This window comes from Scyliorhinus canicula, chromosome 15 (genome assembly GCF_902713615.1).
Source record: "Scyliorhinus canicula chromosome 15, sScyCan1.1, whole genome shotgun sequence".
NCBI classification, from domain to species: Eukaryota; Metazoa; Chordata; class Chondrichthyes; order Carcharhiniformes; family Scyliorhinidae; genus Scyliorhinus; species Scyliorhinus canicula.
Window position 1 is genome coordinate 106553099 of NC_052160.1, and position 18688 is coordinate 106571786.

At 47.7% G+C, this 18688-nt stretch overlaps 1 protein-coding gene across 1 annotated transcript in view; it reads right to left on the minus strand.

The window, feature by feature from the left end:
* Window positions 1-18688, minus strand: part of LOC119979109 (immunoglobulin-like and fibronectin type III domain-containing protein 1) — a 76368-nt gene that overhangs the window by 16899 nt on the left and 40781 nt on the right. Inside the window, exons 13-18 of the mRNA XM_038821107.1 lie at window positions 10415-10556; window positions 8120-8416; window positions 6589-6888; window positions 6292-6465; window positions 4522-4650; window positions 1544-1846 (exon numbers count right to left, since the gene is read on the minus strand). Coding sequence (XP_038677035.1) covers window positions 1544-1846; window positions 4522-4650; window positions 6292-6465; window positions 6589-6888; window positions 8120-8416; window positions 10415-10556 — 1345 coding nt within the window. The remainder of the gene's footprint in view (window positions 1-1543; window positions 1847-4521; window positions 4651-6291; window positions 6466-6588; window positions 6889-8119; window positions 8417-10414; window positions 10557-18688) is intronic.

The following is an 18688-nucleotide window of genomic DNA, read 5'->3' on the forward strand; positions in this document are numbered from 1 at the left end:
TAGCCACACCACTTGACATGCAGCACTTCAAGACCACCACCTTCACCAAGGCAATTAGAGATGGGCAATGAGTGCTGGCCTAGCCAGCAACGCCCACATCGTATGAATGAGAACCAAAAAAGGGAATGTGCAGATGAACACAAAAGGGCATTGCAAATGTGTTGATAGGATAAAGCCAAGATAGAACAACTTGGTGTGAAGTTGATCAATTATTGAGCATTAAGCCACAGTGAAGAAATTAAATAATATTTAGCATTTGTTATTTACTAATTATGACGGATGTGAATATGTTGACGAGAACATTGAAGATTTGTTAGAGATACCTGTAAAAGACTGGTTCTGAAAAGGTTAGTAAATTCAGGCTGATAATTCACTCGGCTGAGCTGGCACCCTTGCTGCTGAAAGCAATCAAGATATGGATTGCAGAAGCATATTGTCATACATTTAAGGAGAGGGAGCTGAGCAAGAGGTTGGTCGAGTGAAGGAACCAATAGACACATGATCGGCCAAGTACCTCCTATCTGTGCTGTAAACCTCTATAGTTCTCTGAGATGGTACTTCTAGAAGGTTCCCGAGATTCAGTGCCGAGATGTTGCACTGAACTGAAACCAAAAAGCTAGAGCACAGGACCTACTAGCAGTGAAGAAGATACAGTCTCCAAGTTGTCTAAATCACTTTCTGTTGATTCAGAGTGAATGTTGATTCCAGGCCTGGCTCCGAGAGTGACTTCGCCGGGCCTAGTTGAAGTACAAACTATGTTTTCCTACACTGACCCTTAAACATTGAATGCCGCAATTCGGAAGCCCTGTGTCCGTGTTTAATGAGAACACGTTAAATTTAAGTTAATTTTCATGCAACCCACTCATATGTGGGTGAGCACACTTCAATCCCCATCCTCACCAGGTTAACTGGAAAACCAAGAGAACAGATTGGAAATTCAGGGTCATTAAATTTATTTCAAGATGTGTGTTTTAATGTAACACAGCTAAAAATAAAGTTAACTTATTAATTATCTTATTTGACCAATGTTGGCCTACTTTGATGTGGATATGTCTCACATCAGAGCAAAACCACCTCAGCATTTCCCATCTTGCTTTATATTACAAAATATATTCATGTGAAGGATTCCGTTGATCATGCATTTAGATTCATGGCCACTGAGCCATTACATTATCTACTTCACCTTTCCTGAGTCTACAGATAACAAAATAAAGGCGACACGGTGGAACAGTGTTTTGCACTGCTGCCTCACAGCAGCGGGGACCCGGGTTCGATTCAGGCCTTGGGTGACTGTGTGGAGTTTGCACATTTCCCTGTGTCTGTGTGTGTTACTCCGGGTGCTCCAGTTTCCCCCCACAGTCCAAAGATGTGCAGGTTAGCTGGATTGGTCACTCTAAATTGCCTATTAGTGTGCAAAGACGTGCAGGTAGGTGGGGCATGGGAGTGGGCCTAGGTAGGGTGCTTTTTCAGAGCGTCAGCGCAGGCTCGATGGACCAAATAGATTCTAAGTACACTAATAAGGTTAAACTATAAACTCAATTACCTGGTGGAGGCATGGCAAGGATGTAATTGTCTAATTCTATGGGTTCCCCCATTCCACCATCATTGAAAGCTCTCACACGAAGATAATACATTCCCATTTTTGTTAAGCCCTTCAAGGTATATGAAGTCAGCCCCACATCAGCAGTGTTGCATGGCATCCATGTTGTACTCCCAGAAGTTTTCATTTCAACGATGTACCCTTTCGGAACATTGTCGTCCTGATAAATTGGTGGATTCCATGCAAGAGATATGGTTGAGTAGGTGGTGTCTGTTACTCTGAAGTCTCTTACAGTTCCTGGTACCTCTGCAAGTAGAAGGTAGTGTAAAGTTGTCAAGACATATCTCTACCATAGTTTGAGTTTGGGTTATAAATTATTGAAGTCAAAATATGTTTCAAACACATTAGTAAGTACAAAATTTTACAGTCTCCCACTGGTGCATTTCTAGGGAGGCGGTGAGCATATAGTTTATCCGATGACCTTCCCGCAAGAGTCCTGCCCACCCTGACTTCTCTGCGGTTTTATCCTTGGACGGGCATGAGGGGCAGGCCTTGCCCCAATTGCTAATTATTAACTACTTCAGGGCAGTTTCTCACCTACCCTCAATTTACAGGCTGGTGGTTGGAGTTCTGGGACAGGGGGTAGCCCAAAATTAATCACATGCAGGCCTCGGGCGAGAAGGGAAGGAAAGGGGCACCTTTATCAGCCGCCTCTTCTTAAAGTCAGAAACCCCTGTAGAAGGTCTGGTCCTTCCAGGTCTTCCCCAATGCCTTGCCACAGCCTCTCCACCAACATCCCCACCCCCACTTCTGCCCACCACAGTGACCCACACCTTCCCTGCCTACCCTGAGACCCCAAAACCTAGCTGGTGCTGGAGCCCTGAGACTCAGACGCTGAGGACTGCCTGGAGTCCCAATTCTGTTCATTGTAGCTTCTGGCACTTCAAGAACTAGAGAGCTGGTGGCCAATCAGATTGGTTGGCATATCTCTGAGCGAGGACTTCCTCCCAAATGAGGCATGTCTCCAACCAATTAGCTTTAAATGGAATGGAAAATAGCCGAGGGCCAGCTAGTTTGGGTGGGCATGTGTTTCCTGCCAATTTCATTCCCCCCCCCCCCCCCCCCCCCCCATACCTCCTACCTGTACTGTGTGGGTGAGTTCGGGGGTGGGCAAGAAGATGGTGTGGTGGACCCCCACCCTACTTATGTGTTCTCTGCCGGAAACACACCTGCTGGGACCACTAAACATTCAGATTCTCAGCTCTGCTAGGACACAAGGTGACATCACTACAATATTTACCCTAACCTTCCGGAGCATCAAGGGTATTTTAAACATTTGCATGAAATTAATTTGATCAGTACAAGTACAATCTGACAAGTATAATTTTCATAACAGTATACTACTCTACAATGGGCCTGCCTATCTATGAGGAATTAAATATAGGGCTGGATTTTCTTGGTTCATTGGCGACAAGGGTGGAGGTGGTATGGGGAGGGAGGATGGTGTGGCTGAGAAAATGGTGGGGTGCCATGTGTAGGCTTAGGGCGTGGGGCAGAGACACCTGCAATATATGTTTGTGTGCTGAATGCATATCACGTACCATCTCTATATACACACTAATCACAAATATGCAATAATAATGCACACACACTGGGCAGGATTCTCTCACCCTGGGGCCGGGCAGGAGAATTGGCGTGACCGGCACGAATCGCGCCATGCCGTCCCGACGCTGGGACGCGATTCTCTGCAGAGCGGAGAATCGGTGCCATTAGCACCGGCCAGGGGCCGCTCTACGGGGCCCCCACATCGAGTCTCTGCCTGGGATGGGCCAAGTGGCCGTACCAAAAATCCCGAGCCCCGCCGGCGCCGTTCTAACCTGGTCTTACTCGGCGGGACCTTGGCGTGGAAGGGTCCGGGGGAAGCCTGTGGGGGGGGGGGAAGGGGGGGTCCGACTCCGGGGGAGGGGGGGCCTCCACTGTGGACTGACTTGCGATCGGGGCCACCGATCGTTGGGCCTGCCTCTCAGGCTGGGGGCCAACTTTGTTCCGCACTGGCCCCTGTAGCCCAACGCGATGTTGCGTCGGGGCCGGCGCAGAGAAGGCAGACACCACGCATGCGCGGAAATCGCGCCGGTCCCACTGCACATGCGCGCGTTGGCGCCGGTGCCACTGCGAATGCGCGGACCCCGCGGCGCCCATCTGACACCGGGATCGGCAGCTGGAGCGGCGTGGATTATTCCAGTGCCATCCATGGTGCCAGAATTGCTGATCCTCAGCCCATGTTGACGCTGTCGAGAAAAGCCACGTCGTTTACGATGGGGTCAACACTTAGCCTCAGGATCAGAGAATCTGGGGAATCAATTTGGAGCCTCAGTGGGGAATGCCAAAGCTGCACTAAGTCCCATTTCCTACACTGAGGAGCTCCATTCAGTCGACCCCCCGAACCCCCGACATGACCCCCGCACCCTCCAAAGCCCCAGCTCAGCTATAATGGGGTCCGCGGGCACCCCCACACATGCAGTGCAACCCAATAATCAGGATGGCACTCAGGTGGCACTGCCAGGATTCTAGGCTGGCATTGACAAGGTGCCCAGGTGGCACCAGCAGTGCCAAGGTGTCACCCTGCCCAGCGCCCAACTGGAGAGCTCCGATCCCCTGGGAGACCCAAATGCCGTTTCATCTGGTCCCTGTTTGTGGGACCAGCACTGAATGGCACGCGGCCGAGGTCTCGGAGGCGAAAGGGATAGATCCCAGGGCCTCGGTAGATGTGCTGAGTGGGACTAGCTGTCTCGCTCTAATATGCAGATTTGCCAGATAATGATCTTGCCACAAAAGGAGGGATTTAGATGGCACATTGCACTGGATCTCGCGAGGCATGTCTAGGCAGGTAGTTCACACCCTCTATTTCTATATTCTCTTTTTATTGCACAATATATGATGAACTATTATCCTTCTCGGTAAAGTAGATAGAGAGCACATACTCATGGCCTCACGAGCAAACACTGCTTCAGTTTCACCGCTGGGCTCTCCTGGACCAGAGAAGTTTACGGCAATCACTCGGAATTCATACTCCATTCCTTCGACAACATCAGTAACCGTCCACTCATTACCTATGTAAAATGGGTACAATCATTTTAAAATTCACAGCAAGTACTTCAGATGTCTTCTTGCCCTTTATTCAGTTAATGTGAAACTCAGTGAATGCGCTATTACAATGGATGTTGGTTCTTAACATGTAACCTTTCTGACTGTTAACATTCAGTTCATTGTTTTTTTAGCTGTCTGTAAGGCAGCATCTCCAGCATGAATCGAGTTTGTGAACATTTGTGTATCTAAATGAACCAATCTTTATTAGGTTTGTTCCGTTGTATCATTCATAAATTCTGATTCCTTAAAACATCCATAGATGTACACATCTTAAACACCAAACCAAAGCATAAAATTGAACTCTTTCTTTCACATGATACAAGATTTTAACATATTGAGAATCGTTTTTTGTACCCAAGTTAAATTAAAGATGTTTGCATTCAATCTTAAACTAAGACACTAATTTTTCGCCAGCAAAATAACACATTGCAGATGTAATCACGTTTCTATCCAAAACTGATTTTTAGAGGAAGTGACATTAAATATTGGCAATTTATAATAACCCTTTCAACAGGTTAGTAGTTCCTACTAATAAGTTTGGAGTTTTAGAAATAACTCCAATAATCTTATTGGATCATCTATATTGCCCACAAAGTAAAGCCCCATTATTTGTTTTGTGATTGAGGCTTTTTTAGTGCTGCCAACATTTTCTTATCTAAAATGATCTATGATATTACATATTGTATCAAATATTACATCCCATGCACTTAAATAATTACATTTTTTACAATATATCCTGCAAACAGTTTAAAACCATCTTTATTATTGTATCAAAATGGCTGAGTGTTGAGTCAGATTTTACCAGCCCTGGGGTGATGGGGTGGGAAAATCACAGGGAGCCGGGTCAGATTGTCTTTTGGGCATTTTACTGATGGTAGGACCGGATGCTGAGAGGCTTCCTACTCTAAGTGGGGGAAATAAATCGGATTTATGTAATTGATGGCCTAATTATTGACATTTATACATTTCCCTCAGCAGTGTGGGGAGGTTGCCAGCTAAATGGAGGCAGCCTAGGGTTACACGGTGGCACAGTGGTTAGCACTTCCGCCTCACGCTGCCGTGGGCCCAGGTTAAATCCCGGCCCCGGGATACTATCTACGCCCGTTTCTGCATGGGTCTCACCCCTACAACGCACAAAGATGTGCAGGGTAGATAGATTGGCCACGCTAAATTGCCCCTTAATTGGAAATTTTTTTTAAAAAATGCTTTTGGAAAAAATGGAGGTGGCCTCCCTTCAACGGTATGGAAGGATAATTTCATGGAACAAAGGGCAAGCTATGGACAGGGAAGTCAGCCCTGAGCAGTTCCCGAGAGGGGTTTCCTTGTGAATTATAAAACTTTCTTTACTGATCTGCAATGGGGCCGAGATTACCTGTGTACCTCAGCAACGACCACCTCGCTCGGTGGCGCTACTATTAAGTCCACAGCGCTTCTGGCCCTGTGATTGGCTGCCGGCATCAGGAGCCCATGTTCTTAATTGAATAGCGGGTCCACCGATGCATACGGTAACATTGTCGAATGGGTATGGCATGGGCTCGGGAGCCACTTTTTACCACAATGTCAGCTTCCCAATGCCTCTTGTAAAATTCAGCCCTTGTCATTACCTGTGATTGGAATGTCAGTGACAGCACTCCAGGTGTTGCTACCTTTCTTGCGCTTTTCTATGATATACCCAATTATTTTGGAATCGCCAGTGTAATGTGGTGGAGTCCATGATATTGTAATGGAGTTGCTGTTAGCATTCAGGATGTTTGGATTTTCTGGAGGTCCAGGAACAGCTGCAAAAAAATATTTGCATTAAACATTAAATTTGGTTATTATTTTGAATGAAAATTATTTTCACTGTCCTACTGTTGTATAAAGGCGTGGCCGTACAAAAGCCCAACTTTGCAAGAACCTACCTTTCCTTCTAGCAGTGATTATATCGGATACCAGTCCTTCACTTATGCCTTCTGAATTGACTGCCAAAACTTTGAATTTGTATTTCTTTCCAGGCTCCACTTTGTCAAAAGAGAATGTTGTTGTTGACTTGTCCACTTCACCAACTTTGGTCCATGTATTTCTACCCACCAGTTGCCTGTCAATTTCATAGTGCTCTATGGATTGACCACCATCATCTTTGGGTGGCTTCCACTTAAATGAAATGCAATTTTCAGAATTTTTGAGAACTTCCACCGGCCCTTGAGGTGCCTGCGGTTTATCTGAAACAATACACCCATAACATTTTCAATAATTTATTTCAGTCAAAAAAGATTCTGATATATCTGCCTTAATAGTCAAAGGCTTCGGGTGAGGTCAACAAATGTTTAGAAGTTTGTTGATATTCCTTAAAATCAGAGATCTTATGGAAATTTGTGATGCTGGGTTAAATAATTAGGTAACAATTTATCTGAAATTCTCGTCATTTCAGCTCACCAGGGATAAAAGAAAATATACAAAATGACCATAGCCTCAATCATGGCAATTGTACTGGAGTCATAGGCACTGATACCCTCCAATGATGACCCTGTTGGATTATTCAAAGTGAAATAGCCCTATTGGGATGAATTGGTGGACATATGTGTGACTACGTGTGCACCATGCTTCCAAGTTCAGCAAAAATGGTGGGGGTTTCTCCACCACTTGTGCATTAAACATGAAAATTGGCCTCAAGCAATCCCCTTGGTAAGGAGATTGCATTAACTTTGAACATAAATTCACCAATTGCTGTGTCTTTGAGGTTCAGGTCATGCCCCCGGCTTTTGCCCTTTGAAGGTCATCACTTAGCCTTTTATCACTGAGTGCACCATCATCCACTTACATCCTTGTGACAGTAAGGACAAGGGAACTCCTAACTTTGTGAGTCCCCTCATGCCGTAAAGATAGGTGCCTTAGGTGGCTGGTTGTTCCAGCAGGGCTCTACGAGATTTGGCCATAATATTCCATTTGTAAAAATACATACTTTTCATTTCAAGTGGTTAGTTCAAAGCATCTCAAACATCTACAAAACAAAAATATGCATGGTTTCTCTGGACAGGAGTTATCAAAACACAGGAGAATAGATTGAGACACCAATACATGAAACCACAAGCACCGATTTGATGCACCACCACATCCAGGTTCTGATCTCAGCCATGCTGAATGGGACTAGCTTTTCTCCCTTAGAGAGGAAATCATCAAATGAGAAGTCTCCACTGACCATTGCTGCTTCCCACCTACCAGCCTATCAGCCTTTGGGGCTTAGTAAGTGTAAACTTGTGGGAAGCGATTTATGCATCATTATCACCAGATCAAAATCATAAGAAGTTGCATATCGTCGAAATAAAATTATATTTAACGAAATAAAGGAATAATGAAGTAAAACACAATATTGAAGATATTGAGATAACAAAAATGACACAATAATAATTAAAATGACACAATAAAGAAAATAGCAAGATTGAAATATATTACCGGTGACAAGCAGGCTCATGTCTGTACTTGCCATACCACTTTCATTCTTCAATTTAATTGTCATATTTCCACTGTCCTTTCTGTTACATTTGGAGATTGACAATTGTGTAAAATTTTTACTGTTGTCAATGCTGATTCTGTCGTCTTCGAACAATTCTTCCCCATCCTTGTACCAAGACACCTTCATTGGTGACTTCCCTGAGAAAGGCACCTTCACTGTTGCAGTATCACCAGCCTTAACAAGCGTGATTTTATTTCCCAGCTGGTCAATCACATCCTGATCAAACTCTGGAGGATCTGATGTTCAAGAGTAACATTTAAGAAAATAATCAGCAATCATCTCAAATTGATAAATTCAATCATACTAAAATGTTTCAACTTATGCTTTAATTTTAGGTGTTGAGATCAGTTCTTATTGCTACCTGGAGGAACTAATCATTTTTAAGTTGTATTTTTATTTATATGTATTTTTGTGTTAAGGAGGGTCGAGTGGTTTCAGTTTTATGTGGGTGCGTTATGAGTCTTGGTGCCGAGAGTGATTGGGGGGGGGGGGGCAGAGGGACACAAAGTATGACAAACTAGGCTGTTGCCTCGTGACAGTGGGCAACGGACACAGAGAAAGACAGGGAAGAATTCAGTGTGTGTCAGAGAGTGAAGACAGGGAGTATTCAGCTCTCTGAGAAAAGCAAAGTACAAAGCTAGAGGGCCAGCGGTTAACTGAATCATCACTTATAGGGCCCAGCAAGGTGGTCAGCTCAGCGGTGTTGGTACTGAAACAGTGAGTTTAAAGTATGCCTATTTTTGGGTGTCCTGGGAAGAGATATGAGTTGTGTGAGAAGCATCAACAGAACGTTCAAGAATTCACTGGAAGAAAGCTGTTTGCAAGTGGGCTAATCCCAAGCAAGAAACATTTGCGTCAAGCTAGTGATAACTAGTTACTGATTTGTGTGTCTGTAAAGGCAATGTTGGATAAAGTGATATCAGGAAATTGAATAATCTCCTTGTATTGAGATCTTTCCAACCTTTATCTCTGGTATAATATAGTCTATTTTTCTTGTTTAACAAATATTTTCTTCTCTGTGTTGAAAGTTCATCAGCATATTCATGTGAATTTGTTCAGTAACTTTCCTCTACAGTTTTCTAAAAATAAAAGGTTAGGATCTATAAGCCATGTTTCATCTCCAGTATAATATCAGCTGTGATTGTGGCACTACCATTTACTATATGGGCTCTTATGTGGAAAAAATATCTTGTATACTAATTAACTGCTGTATGAATTAAGATAATGAAGTTGACCGGAAGAGTTTGTTCAGCAGAACTTGTAGCATCATTTGACAGGACCAAGATTTGTTTCATAATTGATTTGACGTGAAGTGCTTCAAAATGTCCTAAGAGACACATAATGCTTTGTATAAATAGAAATTCTTTCTGGAATTTACAGATAGGCTGTATCTAATTAGTGAAAGAAAATAGCAAATGTTATGCTTAAGCACATTAATTGTCTCTATTTCTCATCCTGTTGCCAAAGCCCAAAACCAAAATAATTGATAACTAACTCAAAATGAAACAGCTATCTCCAAAATATTAACCCATCTGGGGGGCACTGACCTGGGTGTCTGAAAATGATATTGCATAAATGTTCCTATTCCTGAAAAAACGTGAGTTGAGTCGCAATACCCATACTTTATCTGTCCTTCAGTCAGCACTGAACCATCAGATTCAAATATGCTAATGTGTCAACACGCATGAATTCATTTGTTTCAGGCTTCAGTGGAAAATGAAATACTGCTTCACTGATTTGGTCAAATACAAAAGAAAACTGTCAGTTTGTTCTTCACCACTTTGCAAGACCCAGCTACGAACTGCAGTGCTGGCTAATCTCGAGGCAATGATGTTAAGTCATAGCTGCAAGTTCAGTGAAAACATAAAGGCTATTTGATTTTCTTTCCAATATGCTAAGATTACAGGAACCAACTTGTAAAAATCTGAAAATCTGGAGCATGAAATGTGCATACATCAGGCGTTTGAACATGCTGTTGACCTATAAGTCACACTGTGAAGCATTTTAATTTGTGTGAAGATTTGTTTAGCCTGTAAATTTAACATTCTACATTTCTGGTGTTGTCATTTCATACGGAAGGAATATATTGAGAGGAAGTATTTCTGTTAAAGGAATAGGCTCGATTCAAGTTCTCCTTTTTCCAACTGTTATTCATATTTGTTGGTTTACTGTGGTTTTGAATTAAATTGGGTGCCCAACAAGCTGATACTGCTTTCATAAACATTACAATTTACCTTCAATAAACAGAGAAGCTTCAGTTTTTCCTCCATCAGCTTCAAATCTATACGTCCCTGAATCTTCCTCCTGGACATTTTCTATGGTCAATTTTTGCACAGCACCCTCCTGAGCAGCTATTATTCTATCTCCTGAAGTAATCTATAATCACACAAATATCAACAAACATAGGTAAGTTCTAAAAACTTCTAAAGTACTGCTAAGTAGAGAACAAAAGAACTGCAGTGTACCTGCATCATTTCATTGTTAGTTGCTGTAGTACAAAGATATTCTCCATAATTAAATCCCAATGTCTTGGACAGTCCCTCAGGGTCGAGGTTGACTTGTTTTCACTCCAGAGAAGTTGGTTCTGCGATGGCTGAATAATCCAATCTTAGATCTGCAGGCTCTGCGTCAGGATTAGAAGGTGGGGCGGAATTCTCCGCTCCCGGGAAAAATCGTTAAGGCCGTCGTAAACTCGGCCGAGTTTCACGATGGCCTCGGAGGCCGCTCCTCTCACCGTATTCACCCCATCCGGGGGGCTAGGAACGGCGCTCCGCTATTCTTGAGCGCCGGAAATGACGCGACGGCGGCGCCTATGTGACGTCAGCCGCACATGCGCAGGTTGGCCGGCTCCAACCCGCGCATGCGCGGCTGACGTCACGACGGCTGACAGCTCAAACCCGCGCATGCGCGGTGGCCGTTTTCCCCTCCGCTGCCCCACAAGACGTGGCGGCTTGATCTTGCGGGGCGGCGGAGGGGAAAGAGTGCGTCACTTTGAGACGCCGGCCCAACGATCACTGGGCACCGATCGCGGGCCAGTCCCCTCCCGAGCACGGCCGTGGTGCTCACTCCCCTCTGCGCCCCCACAAGCTTCAAACGGGCCTTTGGCGCCCATGTTCATGACGGCAGCGACCAGGTGTAGTTGCCGCCGTCGTGAAACGGTCGCGAGCGGCAGGCCGCTGGGCCCATCCGGGTCAGAGAATCACCGGTCGCCGTGAAATACGGCGAGCGCCAATTCTTCCGAGCGCCGGGGGGGGGGGGGGGGGGGGGGGGGGGGGGGGAGAATGAAAATGAAATGAAAATCGCTTATTGTCACGAGTAGGCTTCAATGAAGTTACTGTGAAAAGCCCCTAGTCGCCACATTCCAGCGCCGGGGAGGCTGGTACGGGGGACGTGAAAATAGTCGCCCGGCCCTCCCCGATTTTCCCACCCGGCGTGGGGAACGGAGAATCACGCCCGGGGCCCCCCCGACTAATTTCATGACCCCCTGGCGCCCCCCGCGATTCTCCCACCCCCCACTCGGAAGAATCGTCGCTCGCCGTTTTTCACGGCGACCGGCGATTCTTCGACCCGGATGGGCCGAGCGGCCTGCCATTCGCGACCGTTTCACGACGGCGGCAACCACACCTGGTCGCTGCCATCGTGAAAATGCCGTGAGATGCCCGTTTGGGGCTTGTGGGGGGCCTGGTGGGGACTGAGCACCACGACTGCTCGGGAGGAGACAGGCCCGCGATCGGAGCCCACCGATCGTCGGGCCGGAGTCTCAACGGGACGCACTATTTCCCCTCCACCGCCCCGCAAGATCAAGCCGCCACGTCTTGCGGGGCGGCTGAGGGGAAGACGGCCACTGCACATGCGTGGGTTTGAGCTGTCAGCCATCGTGACGTCACCGCGCATGAACGGGTTGGAGCCGGCCAACCTGCGCATGCGCGGCTGACGTCACATAGGCGCCGCCGTCGCTTCATTCCCGGGTGGGGGCGAATTCGGTGAGAGGAGCGGGCTCCGTGGCCGTTGTGAAACCCGGCCGAGTCCACGACGGCCTTCACGATTTTTCCCGGGAGCGGAGAATCGCACCCACGGGGAGGAATTCTCCGCTCCTGTGACGAGCTTGCGTCAAGGCGGCACGCCGAGAATGACGCGGCCGGCACGCCTAAGTGACGTCAGCCGCACATACGCAGGTTGGCCACGTCCAACCCACGCATGCGCGGTTGCCGTCTTCCCCTCCGCTGCCCGGCAAGACATGGCGGCTTCATCTTGCGGGGCGGCGGAGGGGAAAGAGTGCGTCCCTTTGAGACGCCGGCCCGACGATTGGTGGGCACCGATCACGGGCCAGTCCCCTCCCGAGCACGGCCGTGGTGCTCACTCCCCTCTCCGCCCCCCACAAGCGTCAAACCAGCGTTTGGCACCATGTTCATGACGGCAGCGACCAGGTGTGGTTGCCGCCGTCGTGAATGGCAGGCCGCTGGGCACATCCGGGTCGGAGAATCGCCGGTCGCCGTGAAAATCGGCGAGCGCGATTCTTCCGAGTGGGGGGGTGGGAGAATCGCGGGGGGTGCCATGGGGGCATGTTGTGAGTCACCCAGCCCTCCCGCGATTCTCCCACCCGGCGTGGGGAGCGGAGAATCGCGCCCACGGTGTTTGATGAGGTGTGTGTGACGTTCTGGATTCTGCGCTTTCTTTACGTTGTTTACGTTTGGCTTCCATGTGCTCCACCCCGTGAAGCTTGAGATAATTGGCAGCTTTGTAGATGGTTCTTCTCCGGTTTGTGCGTTCTAAGGTATGCTATTCCCACATGTCGATGCGGATGTTGCATTTATTTAGGGAAGCTTTCAGAGTGTCCTTCTAGTGCAGGGGTGGGCAAACTATGGCCCGCGGGCCGCAAGCGGCCCGCCAAAGGTATTTCTGCGGCCCTCCAAGTCATTAAAAAAAAATGTATTTAAAAAAAATTTTTTTTTTTTTTTTTTAATTTTTTTTTAAGGTTACTGGGGGGGGCTGTTGGGTTACTTACGGGTATAGGGTGGATACGTTGACTTGAGTAGGATGATCATTGCTCGGCACAACGTCGAGGGCCGAAGGGCCTGTTCTGTGCTGTACTGTTCTATGTTCTATATGAGGCGCCCAGAATCATAACCGGGTGAAGTAATTATTTTACTTAATATACTATGCGGCCCTTTGTGAATTGTGAATTTATGAATGTGGCCCTTGCACGGAAAAGTTTGCCCACCCCTGTTCTAGTGTTTCCTCTACCCTCCTAGTGATCGCTTGCCGTTGCGGAGCTTGGAATAGAGCACTTGTTTCGGGAATCTAATGTTGGGCATGCGGACAATGTGGCCCGCCCATCACAGCTGGTTGAGCGTAACCAGTGCCCCCAAACTGGGGCTATTGGCCTGGGAGAAGATGCTCACATTGGTACGCCTATCCTGCCAGTGAATTTGCAGGATTTTGCGGGGTCAATGTTGGTGATATCTCTTCAGGGATTTGAGGTGTCTCTATACATTGTCCATGTTTCCAATGCACACAGGAGGGCAGGGACTACAGGTGCTCTGTAGAACATAAGCTTGGTGTTGGAATTGAGTTCTCAGTCTTTGAACACTGTTCCTCAGGCATCCGAAGACTGCACTGGTGCATTGGAGTTGATGCTGGATTTCATCATTGATGTCTGCTCGCACAGAGAGGGTGCCCCTGAGGTATGGGAAATGATCAACCTTGTCCAAGGGCTTACCATGGGGGCAGTTTGCATGGCATGAGCGGATTGGTAGAGAACCTTTGAGAGAACATTCTCTCACATGCTTTGGTAAAATGTGTCGCCGATAGTTTGTAGCTCGGCCTCTGAGTGTGCTCACACACAGGCGTCGTCTGCGTACTGCAGCTCGATGTCAGTAATTGGGGTGGTCTTGGTTCTGGTCTGGAGGTGTCGGAGGTTGAACAATTTCCTGCTTGTCTGGTAGATAAGCTCCACTCCAGGGGGGAGCTTTAGGATGATGGGGTAGAGTATTGCTGAGAGGAAGATGGACAAGAGCGTGATGATGCAGCCCTGTTTGATCCCAGTTGGCACACAGATTGGGTCTGAGGTGGCTCCATTTGTGAGGATCATGGCTTGCATGTCATCATGGAGCTGGTGGAGAATATGATGAATTTCTGCGGGCTGCCAAATTTGAGGAGAGTGTTCCACAATCCCTCATGGTTGACAGAGTTGAAGACCTTTGCGAGATCAAAGAAGGTCATGGACAGATGTTGATGCTGCTCCCTGCACTTTTCCTGGATTTGTTATGCACTGATGATCATGTCCATTGTGCATCTTAATGGGTGGAAGCCAGCTAGGAGCTCATCAGCCACCAGGAGAAGATGGTTGAGGAGGATTCTCGCGATGACCTTTCCCGTGGCGGAGAGTAGCTGAGTAACTTCTTACCAAACCCCTTTTGGTTTTACACACCCATAGTCTATCTCACGCTGAGCAATCAATCATCACACTCCCGCAGAGGTATGGAAATGATAAGGTATTATCACCTTTGCCTGTAAAATGCACCACTTGGCAATAGCCTAACAAGTACTAATGCAATAGCGGCAGCACGGTAGCACAGTGGCACAGTTGCTTCACAGCTCCAGGGTCCCAGGTTCGATTCCCGGCTTGGGTCACTGTCTGTGTGGAGTCTGCACGTTCTCCCTGTGTCTGCGTGGGTTTCCTCCGGGTGCTCCGGTTTCCTCCCACAGTTCAAAGATGTGCAGGTTAGGTGGATTGGCCATTATAAATTGCCTTTAGTATCCAAAAGGTTAGATGGGGTTACTGGGTTACGGGGATAGGGTGGTGGCACGGGCTTAAGTCGAGTGCTCTTTCCAAGAGCCGGTGGTCCAAATGACCTCCTTCGGCACTGTAATTTCTATTCTATGAATCATTATGACTGGATCCTGGAACATTCTTCCTCATAACATTGTGGGAGTATCTTCACAAAATGCACTGCAATGGTTTAAGAAGGTAGCCCACCACTATCTTGTCATGCGCAACTAGAGGTGAACAATAAATCCTAGCCTTGTCAATAAAGTCCAGGGGCGGGGGGTTCTGGCGGGACGGAGTGGCGTGAACCACTCCAGCGTCGGACCGCCCCGAAGGTGCGGAATCCTCCGCACCTTTAGGGACTAGGCCCACCCCGGAGTGGTTTCGCCCACCGGCTGGAGGGAAAGGGGCTTGGCACCACGCCAGCCGGCGCCGAAGGGCCTCCACCGGCCGGCGCGAGTTGGCGCGTGCGCGGGAGCGCCAACGTATGCTGGCGTCATCCCCGCGCATGCGCAGAGGGATTTGCTTCCCCACCAGGAATGGCGGAGGACCACAGCCTCTGGTGCAGAAGGATAGAGTGCCCCCACGGCATAGGCCCATGCCGGATCGGTGGGCCCCGATCGCGGGCCAGGCCACCGTGGGGGCACCTCCTGGGGCCAGATCCCCCCGCGCCCCCCCCCCCCCCAAGAGCCCCAGTACCGTCCGCACCGCCAGGTCCCGCCGCTAAGGGACCTACTCTAATTTACGCCAGCAGGACTGGCAACAAATGAGCGGGAGTTCGGCCCATTGCGGGCCTGAAATCCGTGGAGCCCGGGGGCCCAATGAGTCACGCTGGTCCCCGCCATTCTCCGAGGGGGACGGCGCGACACACGCTGGGGCAATTTCTTTGGGGGGGGGGGGAAGAATTTGGAGGACGGCAGGGGCGGGATTCACGTCGACCCCCGGCGATTCTCCAACCCGGCAGGGGGCGTCGGAGAATCCCGTCCCACTGATCTTGAAGAATTATCTAGAGAATAATCATCTGAATCTCCTTCCTTCTTTGTTTTGACATACAGCACAGAAACAGTGCTAATTTGAGATCTCAACAAGTGCAATATAATCTCTTGGTTTGCCTGAAGAGGCCAGCATAGACTTTAGGCATTGAGGCCAGGATGGATCTTTCCCTGACATTAGGGGAGGTTCTGGTCAAACGCCCTGCTGTTGATGAATTTGTAATTTAACTGGTTATATTAGCTGTACTGAAAAAGCAGCAAATAATCTTACAGAAACTCAGACTTTGCTCTCTGACCGGTGGATACTACTTCAATATCTTGGTGTATTACTGCTTTGCCTATTATAGAACTCCCAGCTGCCATGACAACAAACTACTAATTCAGGAGAGCTCAATGACCAACCCTGTTGTTTTGAATGATTCAGTCATTCAAGAAGGTATATTTAAGCCAGGGACAATAGTGACACCATGGTAACCAAAGTCCTAAAATCAGAGGAGATGACAATAGCATGAAGAACATTCTTTTGTCTGAAGTTTTTTTTCAAATCATTGACTCAACGCTAAGAAGTTTGTTATTAAACTGAGCTTTGAAAATCATTTTTCCCCGGATCATTTTCATTGTTCTGTCCAAGGTAGTACTAATTTTGTTTGCATTAATACCTACCTGACTCTTGTGTGTGAAAAGATACCTCAGTGTTTCTGGATACTCTAATTTTCATAGTAATTTACAATTCAAATTGCTAACTGAGTCTGGCTTTGGGGTGACACAATTAGAAGAGGAAAATTAGGTGCAATCAAATTTAAAGGGATAGGAACAGTTAAATGTCAATGTCACCACACTGGGGTTGGTTGGGTAGAGTGACAGTGAATGGAGATACAAACACAGTCTAATCAAAGCTGACATAGTCATACTCACAGAATCATAAATTTCAGCCAACATCCTCCACTCCTCCAACACCATGGGCGACACGGTAGCACAATGGTTAACACCGTTGCTTCACAGCTCCCGGGTCCCAGATTTGATTCCCGGCTTGGGTCACTGTCTGTGCGGAAACTGCACATTCTCCCTTGTCTGCGTGGGTTACCTCCGGTTGCTCCCACAGTCCAAAGATGTGCACGTTAGGTGGATTGACCATGCTAAATTTACTTTAGTGTCCAAAATAGATTAGGTGGGGTTACTGGGTTACAGGGATAGGGTGGAGGTGTGGTCTTAAGTAGGGTGCCCGATGGGCTGAATGGTCTTCTTCTGCACTGTAAATTCTATGATTCTCTGACCACCACTGGGTATATCTACTTCCATCAAGTGACAGCATAGGATAGATCCACCAAAGGTGGGGACATAGTGTTCTACAGTTAGAAGGAAATAGCCATGGGAATCCTCAACATTGACTCCAGATACCATAAGGTCGCATTACATTGGGTCAAAAGTGAGGCCAGGAAAGTGCCTGCTGAATACCACTTACTGCCCACCCTCACTGATGGATCAGTACTCTTCCATGTTGAATATCACTTAGAAGAAGCATTGAAAGCAGATAAATTACAGAGTGTACAATGGTTGGGAGACTGCAATGCTAATCACAAAGCGTGGCCCAATACCACAACTCCTGTCCAAGTTGGTCGAGTCCTGAAGGACATAGTTGCCATTCTAAGCCTGTGGCAGGTGGTGAGAGAACCAACACAGTATGAAAACCTATTTGATTTATCCTCAACAATTTACTTGCCACAGATGCATTTGTCCATGACAGTATTGTCTAGAGTGATCACCACACAATCCTTGTGGAGCTGAAGCCCAGCCTTCACAGTGAGGACAATGTCCATCATGTTACCTAGAATAATAGAATTCCTACAGTGCAGAAGGGGGCCATTTGGTCCATTGAATCTGCACTGATACTCCATTAGAGTACTCTACCTAGGCCCACTCAATCAACTTTTCCTCATAACCCCACCTAACAGAATGACCATCCAGCAGAGGGCAGCAGAGCAGAGCAGAGCTACTGATCAGCTGTTCTGGGGGAATTTGCATACGTGCAGTGCGGTCAGCCTAAGTTGAAGGTGAACCGGCGAAGGAGACCCAAGGAGTTTGAGTGAAGGCAAGCATCCAGCAGAGGGCAGCAGAGCAGAGCTACTGATCAGCTGTTCTGGGGGAATTTGCATACGTGCAGTGCGGTCAGCCTAAGTTGAAGGTGAACCGGCGAAGGAGAAAAAAAAAGGGCAGCAGGGTAGCATGGTGGTTAGCATAAATACTTCACAGCTCCAGGGTCCCAGGTTCGATTCCCGGCTGGGTCACTGTCTGTGTGGAGTCTGCACGTCCTGCCCCTGTGTGCGTGGGTTTCCTCCGGGTGCTCCGGTTTCCTCCCACAGTCCAAAGATGTGTGGGTTAGGTGGATTGGCCATGCTAAAATTGCCCGTAGTGTCCTAATAAAAAGTAAGGTTAAGGGGGGGGGTTGTTGGGTTACGGGTATAGGGTGGATACGTGGGTTTGAGTAGGGTGATCATGGCTCGGCACAACATTAAGGGCCGAAGGGCCTGTTCTGTGCTGTACTGTTCTATGTTCTATGTTAACCTGCACATCTTTGGATAATAAGGGGCAATTGTTTAGCATGGCCAATCCACCTAACCCAGAGGAAACACGGGGATAACATGCAAACTCCACACAGTCACCCAAGGCCGGAATTCAACGCGGATCCCTAGTGCTGCAAGGCAGCAGTGCTAACCAATGGTGCCTTATCCGGGGGTGAGCAGTTTAAA